This window comes from Caenorhabditis briggsae (genome assembly GCF_000004555.2).
Source record: "Caenorhabditis briggsae complete genome, chrIV, whole genome shotgun sequence".
Lineage (NCBI taxonomy): Eukaryota > Metazoa > Nematoda > Chromadorea > Rhabditida > Rhabditidae > Caenorhabditis > Caenorhabditis briggsae.
The window spans coordinates 10,166,523-10,174,483 of NC_013487.2; the positions used below are offsets into that span (position 1 = coordinate 10,166,523).

At 36.1% G+C, this 7,961-nt stretch overlaps 3 protein-coding genes across 3 annotated transcripts in view; all 3 read right to left on the reverse strand.

Moving 5' to 3' along the window:
• The window catches only part of CBG24383, a gene marked incomplete at both ends in the record, with an annotated part of 2,307 nt that extends 292 nt beyond the window's left edge, over positions 1-2,015 (reverse strand). Inside the window, 3 exons of the mRNA XM_045235792.1 lie at positions 722-1,004; positions 1,670-1,898; positions 1,943-2,015. Of these exons, the coding sequence (XP_045091322.1) occupies positions 722-1,004; positions 1,670-1,898; positions 1,943-2,015 (585 nt within the window). The remainder of the gene's footprint in view (positions 1-721; positions 1,005-1,669; positions 1,899-1,942) is intronic.
• Positions 2,016-2,433: 418 nt separating this feature from the next.
• CBG24384 lies at positions 2,434-4,223 on the reverse strand (the record flags this gene model as incomplete). Its single annotated transcript, XM_002648208.1, has 7 exons — positions 2,434-2,623; positions 2,673-3,002; positions 3,050-3,596; positions 3,642-3,754; positions 3,844-3,956; positions 4,001-4,119; positions 4,166-4,223. The coding sequence occupies 7 exons, from the start codon at positions 4,221-4,223 to the stop codon at positions 2,434-2,436; spliced, it is 1,470 nt and encodes a 489-aa protein (XP_002648254.1).
• Positions 4,224-4,372: 149 nt separating this feature from the next.
• Positions 4,373-7,961, reverse strand: part of CBG24385 — a gene marked incomplete at both ends in the record, with an annotated part of 4,853 nt that continues 1,264 nt past the window's right edge. The window contains 9 exons of the mRNA XM_002648209.1: positions 4,373-4,504; positions 4,871-5,030; positions 5,078-5,639; positions 5,685-5,800; positions 5,845-6,058; positions 6,204-6,322; positions 6,366-6,582; positions 6,631-6,860; positions 7,236-7,414. Coding sequence (XP_002648255.1) covers positions 4,373-4,504; positions 4,871-5,030; positions 5,078-5,639; positions 5,685-5,800; positions 5,845-6,058; positions 6,204-6,322; positions 6,366-6,582; positions 6,631-6,860; positions 7,236-7,414 — 1,929 coding nt within the window. The remainder of the gene's footprint in view (positions 4,505-4,870; positions 5,031-5,077; positions 5,640-5,684; positions 5,801-5,844; positions 6,059-6,203; positions 6,323-6,365; positions 6,583-6,630; positions 6,861-7,235; positions 7,415-7,961) is intronic.

Here is a 7,961-nt window from a genome sequence, read left to right on the forward strand (position 1 = left end):
ATTGTTTTCTGATAGTTGGGAGAGAATTTTCACAGTGCTTATATTCACTTTTAGTCATTTTTCAGCCCAGAATCCATTTTTAAATGGAAAAAAATCTGTTAAAGCTCTCAGAAAACCATTTTCCAAACACCGGAAAATGGTTTTCCACTTTCTTGCATACGGCCTCTGAGGTATTGACGAATTACTAAAAAACTGACCCTGAGAATTTGAAAACCGTCGCTTGTTATGATCTACGAAAAAACGCGGTATATTCGTACTTTTTCAGACTATCGCCTCGTGCAAGTCACTTCCGTAACTAAGTTCAGTTTTTCGGTAAAAAAGGGATTGTGGAGACGCTAGCGATCATTTTTAGACCAAGAAATCTAAGTTTTGTTTAAATTGTCCCACTAAATTCATCGGAATCAATTTTTTATTACAGTACCGTGACTTTGGGGCGGAGTCTCGTAAATCGACACGAACGCAGCCCGCGAAATTTTTCATGTGCCAGTTTTTTAATTCGACAATAACTGTGTACAATGTTCACTTTTCACCCTGCGTATAGCTTTCTTGGACCGCTTTTATGTGCGCCATCTCCGCTTTAGCTTTGCACGCGTGGCTCAGTCGGGAGCGGCCTTCCATACGCGTCCCACAAGTTCAACTGCTCGAGGGGCTCATATAAACAAAATTACAAATAGTAATTTTCATGTCCCCCCTCCTTCAAAATAAAAATCAAAAGGTTTACTTGAGTTTCAGCAGTAATTGTGACAGAGTTTTCGAAAAGCATTTCGTCGAAAGTTAGAGCATCGGACGCTTTGGTAACGTTGTAGTAGGCTGGGTTTGGTTTTGGATCTGAATTAAATAATTCATTTGAATTCAATAAATAATATGTTAAAACAAATAACTTACATGGATTCCATTCAACTTTGAACCCAAAGCTTGTGGCATCTATTGTAGGACCAACAGTCAAATCGATGGTAAACCAGGATCCAACAAAGACATACGGTTGTTGGTCACTTGTCATTACTCTGAAGTATCGAGAAGTTTTAAACGGGAGTTTATTTTGAGACGAAGTGCCCTTTGCTTAGAACTCAAGGCTTTAGAGAGTCCACAACTTGACAAACTAACATCTCGGTTTTATTATTAATGTCTGTGATTTTCAGCGTACTGTCCACACCAATATTAGCTTCCATTATGAATAAAACATAAAAGTCAATAGGTATATAAACCCTCCAACAACACTTTTGACTTTGGGCATATACAGGTGCTGGTAAGGTTTCGTTCCATTTTTGCGAATAAAATGGCTCAATTTCCACTCCGAAAGAAACATAACTTTCTCGATCACAGGCTAAAAATTGGTTAATTTTGAAAATATAATAACGTTCTATTCTAAAACTAACTAATAAATGTACTGTCGTAAGAATAAATTCCAGAGATTGTAATACAGAAAACCAGAAATATCAGCATGTTGTAATTGAGAATGACCTAGAAAGAAAGACCCAAGGCAGTCGTAATGACTTCATTTTTGACAAAAAATTGGGGGAAAAGTGTCATAATCCGCCGAGTACCGTCGACTGATAACTCGTGTGAAAATAAGACGGAAACTAGAAAAAAATGATGATTTTATTTTGTGTACATCACATTGAAATACCCCACATGTGTTGTTTTGGTCCCTATCGATAATTCAACTCACAATTCAGCTTTTCCATTAACATCCGTTATTTTTAGCCGACTATCCACATCAATATTGGCTTTCATTGTGAACAAAACGTATTTTCCATTGGGGATTAAGATTTTCGAACTACACTTTTGATTCGCTTTATAATAAGGAGCTGTCATATTTTCTGTCCAGAATGGTGGAAAGTATACTGTAGAAGAATTTTGTGCAACTGGTTCAGCAACAGTACCGTTCTGACTACACACTGAAAAAAAATGAATTTATGGTAGAATTTGAAAAAAAACAAACGTATTCTAACTTGGGAAAATGCAGTGGTCGTGGATAATGTGAATAAGAGTATGAATAGCGAAGAAAAGTACATTTTGAATTTCAAAAAATGTGGGAAATGATCTGGTTCAGAAATGACGAGGAGTTTGGTGTTTCACAAGTGTTTGAAACAGTATTATAATCTGCTAAGCCGAGAGTTGATAGAGAAATGTTTGATGGTAAAGGAAAGTGGTCTACCACAGAAGAAGGGAGTTTCACCTTTTGGGATCTAAAAGAAAACAAAAGAACTTCAAATTCACTATTCACCTATTTGTCCCTATTTAGCCCACATCACAGGTAACCCCCATGCTGCTTGGGTAATTCCCACTTGGGCAGTGTAACTTCTAAATTTCGCAGGTAATCTCTCCCCAAAATTTTCTGAGTTTGTATTCTTTGTGAGCTGTCAATGACAAACAGAAGCAATTATCTGGAAACCATTTATTCGAAATTTATACTTTTTTCAAAATACAAAGTTATCGTCCAAGTGTAAATAAAGTTATTAGTATAACTGTAAACAGTTGGAACCCGCCACTTCCAGATCTCAATTCATAGTTCAAGAGAAATCCATTTCCAACATTTCCATATGTTTTAAATGTGGCACTAAAACCATCTCCCAACGCTTGATATGCCGTGTTGAATGATGGTTTGTTCGTAGCATTGAATCTATAACAACATTAGAAGTTAACTGAATATCTTGAACATGAAGGCTTACGTTTGGTCAAAAGCATTCTTTCCGTTATTGTAAACTTGTACATTCAGTGTTGTATTTCCCACAAAATCAGCCTCTTGAATATTAAAGTAATATAAGAACTTTTGATTTCTCGGAGCTCTGATGTAATCATAAATGTCTTGGTCCCTCGATGGCTGGCCGGATTTATAATATCGAGATGCGAAGAATCCTTTTCTTCCCACTGCCTGGTTTCGTGAAAGATCTTCCGAGTTACGAGTTAAGCTGACAAAAGCAGATGATCCTTTAAGGACATATGTTCGGACGTATCCAAGAAATTCTTGAGGGAAATAGGTAGAAGATGTATTGTCTAGTCTACAAACAGATTTATTAGTAATGAAGAGAATTATTGAATAACTCACGTATAGGTGGCAATCAAATTGGCTATATTGTGCCCACCAATGTAGACTTCTAAAAATCCTGATCCAGATACCTGTGTCACATACTCTGCAGTTATGTCATCATTCACAGTAGAAAACGCGGCAAGTCCTTGTGATCCGTCCATTTTCACAGTTCCACAATTCGTTCGATCGACACATGCAAAACCTTGATACTGTACAATATCCTTTGTGTTTTGATAATCTTGGAATATCAACATAGTACGTCCAGTTTGATAGTATGGTTTCAATAGACGAACTGACAGGTATTGACCAGAAGAAACAAGCTGTCTGTTGCTATTGAAAACTTGTAATATATTTCCCAGACACTTTGAGTTCCAATCCGGACCATCGTAAATTATCACACCTCTTAGGTATTGAAATTCGAAATCGTTTTCAGGAGGTGTAACAACAAGAGATACACGAGTTTCGGCTTTAATCTGATATGGATTATCACCAAAGGCCCACCAAACAAACGGCTGTGGAGCTGAAACGGACACATTTCCTATTTGAGGAGTAAATGCGTTCTCATCTGGAGAAGAAGACTGTAAGGAGTTGAGAGAAACTATAAACATACCCTTGTACCATCTCATTGCGAATCCAAAATGAACATTTTGATCTGTAGTGTTCAATTGGATTGATCCACCACCAGCAATGAAGAAGAAGTGTTCATCATTTGCAGAGTAAACTCTGAAATATGCTTATGATGATAAAGCGTTGTGTTATGGTTGTACAAACACCACACAAAAGAATGGCTAGAAAATATGAATGTGACTCACGCTTCTCTATTCTGATTCTGGTCGAAAACTTGGACTGCAACTGCTCGATCCTGTGGAACCGTCAAATTCACAAATAACCGAATAACTACGCTCAAACCTTGTGGAACTTTTATCTGGAATGATAATGGCTATCAAGGAATTTGTGTACTTTTCTCACTTTATAATTGCAGTTATAGTCATTTGGAAACAATGGAGGTTGTGTGTTGGAAAAATTATTTGGATACCAAGACCATACTGTTATGTTATCTGGCGAATTGAAAGGAACGGCAGGACAATCTTAAATAATTAACTTCAGTTGAAATAAGGTTCGCAAGTGACACACCGAAACCCTGGGCACTTGTGTAAGCGACTGTTAGAAATAAAAGTGTAGCGAGAATCATTTTGAGCTTTGATAGGAGACGAGAGACAGAAAATATGACAATTTATATGTACGATAGTGATTCACATCGGAAAAATTTTCCTGATACAAGGAAAAAGACGTCATGTATGGTCATCGCATTGGGAAAGAGCAGAAGGAGCTCCTCTATCATCAAATACACTGTTCTGAAAATGAATACAATGTATTCCTATTAAAGTATTCTTCTAGTTCAAAAAATCGGAGCTGTGGAAGAGAAAAGCCGGTGGCCGTGGCCGTGGGTCCCATCACGACAACTACAGTAACCTAAAAATATTTGTATTTTCATGATTTATCATCTCGATTTTCGAGCGTTTTCAGTTAATTTTTTTACTATCAAAAATTTTTATTTATATTTCTGCTTTTCTGAAATAATAGAAAAACCAAAAAAACAGCAAAAACGAAAAAAATATGCCGAAAATAAACAAACCTATTTTAGGTTACGGTAGTTGTCGTTGTGGGACCTCCGCTCACGGCCACCGATGTTTTCACTGCCTTCTTGTATCAGTATAACAAAGGAAATTCTTCTTTATTGAAAAACATTACTTTACATGAATAAAAACGATTATCAGAATGTGTTCTGATAAGCGAAACATGAAAAAACGTTCAGACCTAAAATGAAACAACAATAACAAATATGAACCAAAAGGAATAGTTCCCGGATGCTGAGTCAATTTCAAATTCTGCGAAAAATCCAGTCGATTGAGCGTTAATTGATGAATAGACCAGCGAAATCGAATGACCGTAATGAGAGTACCATTCAGTGTCGTTGGTGTATTCAGATGATGTTCGGCTGGAATTTTCAAAAGTTAGTCTGATGAATGATTGCTAAGAACTCACTGATCATAATAATGAATTCTTTGAACATTATCTGAAACAACGACATGAATATTGTTATCTCCTGATAAATCGGCTTCCAAAAACCGATACGAAAATCTGAATTCTGTTGCATTTCGCTCTTCCTTTCCGATGAAATGAAACGAGTCTTGCTGTGATCTCATTTGTTTATTGTCACTTTTCCAATATTTTGAAGTGAAGAATCCACGTCTTCCAGAGAACGCCTTCTCCCAATTGGCCTTCCATTTGTCTCTTGTCAATGACAACGTGGCATTTCCAGACGACAAAACGTAGTATCGAAGACGTCCTTGAAGTTTTTGAGGCAAATGTGTTCTATTGTTTTTGGTACTGTATGTTGCGACTCTTTGATTTTCAGACAGTCCTTCGAAATAAACTTGTAGCTCATTTCCGGATTCCAAATCTACGGAAATTAAGTATTCATCTATTAGCGGATTGTTGTTATGGGTAAAAACGACGGAATTTCCAGATTGAGCATTGATTTTAATAATCTCCACTGCTGAATCATTAACGTTTAATCCAATTATTTGACTGATGTTTTGATACACTAAAAGTTGAAGTTGAAATTAATAATTTGTATTTTTAAAGTTACTTGATGCATCCTGAACAATAACATGATGATGAGACACGATAGGAACAATTGAGAAGATCGTTACAGTCGAATTTGTCGAAATCAATTGAGATTGAGATCGCATAATAGAGTATAAACTGAAACAGAAAAATGATTGATTCTGAAACGTAAAAAAGGAAACCTTCCAAGAAACGGACTATTCAAATCGGGTCCGTCGAATACAATTCCAGTTCTTAGATAAGTATCTTCTTCTCTTTGAGTTCCAGGTAAACATAGAATGGATACTTTTGTGGCTGCGTGGAATACAACTGGAGTGTAGGTGTCCTCATGATCCAGTATAATTGACGAACTGTTTCTCTCAAGAGTGTAGTTCTGAGTCGTCATGTTTTCAGGGACTGAAAACTTAGCAAAATGAAAATGTTAAATACCGTATAACCTGTATCAGAAGGGTCTCTCTAATTGAAGTGCCCGCCCCTGAAAACTGCACAAAAAATATAGAGGAGGGCCCTTCTAATACAGGTTTAACGATAACTCGCTCACAACTCTGCCAATTCACTGTGAAGTGGATGCTTCCTTTCGACGAATTTCCAGAAAACCAATTTAGGTTGAAACTGGGAGCAACAAATAGGAGAGCTACTTCCACGTGATGATCCACAAATCTGAAAATCATCCGAATCAAAGGAAGGAGAACAGAAACCTCACTTTTCCGTATGATTTGGTGATTGGGTTACTGATATGCTACCACCTATTGGAACATATGCATTGATGTAGAGAATTGCAAAATAATTATTTGGGATAGTAATAGCCCAAGAACAGCCTTTATTTTCTAAAAATGTGATGTTGGTATCATTGGGAAACGAGACAGTTTTGGAAATATTTATCGGCAGTTCCGGATTCAAATCCTGTCTTTCCAGACACGCTGAAATCATGAATATTGAAACGATATTGGTTCATAATTACCATTAACTAGAGGAGGTTGAGTGGATTCCTCGCCAAAAACTGGAAAAATAAGTAGAAAGCCAAACCAAAACATGGTAAATTGTGTTTGACAGAAATGCGAAAAAATGAACGAATAACTTGAAATGTAACCTGTGCATACACATAACCCGGAACGAGATATTGACCCAATAGTCATGAGAAAAAAGGAAAATTTTGAAAAAAAAATGTTCTGAAAAGATGACGTCAGAGTACAGTGAGCTGAATTGAAGTTATTCGTCATTAATGTATTGAAATTAGACGGACCGGATGGTTGATTTACGATGGACTAAATTTTTCTTAACTCTCCAATTTTATTTTTGTGAATTCACTGAACGCTTATTACAATTCATTATTACAGTTTATTGCTTATTCAAATGTGTAATATAACAAGTAGTGAATTTCAAAAGTTTTAATTTTGGGAAAAATATTCAGAAAGTGGTAATATTTCTGTTATATTTGTTGAAAAAACACGTTGCTCTCAAAAACTTAACGGTCCATATTTTGGGAGATTCAAAAGATTCACGTGGCTCACAAAAATTTTTGAAATTTCAGTTGAAAACCAATTGGAAGTTTTATCGAATCCTCCATACTTACTAGGTTTCTTCTCTGACTGTTACGTGACAAATGACTCCATCAATTGGAGACTTTTGCATATCCCAGTCGTATCTCCGATGTTCACAGAGAATATACGATTCTGTGAAGAAACAGGACCATGCATTAATTGAGAAAACGAAAGAGGAGAGGAGTAATAGACAGCAGAGTGGCCAGAATTTCTGAAAATTCGGATACAATTTTTTTTTCAAAACAGCAAAATATTAAAAATTCAGTTTTTTGGTTAAAGGTGGTGNAAGCTAGAGGGCCCTTCTATTACAGGTTTTACGGTATTTATTATAAGAATGATTTTTACCTGTTGTTCAAAAAACAAAACAATTACTATTTCTTCTCGATTTCTACCCACTTCTCATTTGTTTAGTAGGTGGTTGCTCAACAAGAGTGTCGGAAGAAGCAAAGCGAGAAGTTCAACATTTGAATTATGTGATTTTGGGATTCTTTGGTATGACTTTTTCGGTTTGGACATTGTTTGGAAGTATAATTGTAAAAGAATTAAGACTCTATCCACTTGTGAGTACTTGATTCACATTACAGGGCGTAATTGACTACTAATTATAATTTCAGATTTTCGGTTTACTATACTTTCTGGCTCTTTGTTCTTTGCTCGCTTCGTTTTTTGAAATCAATAGATACGCCGTCTTGGTTGGATTGTTTCATTTATCATTTTCAATCACTTCATTCTTTCTAGCAGTGAGTTTTTGTTTTATA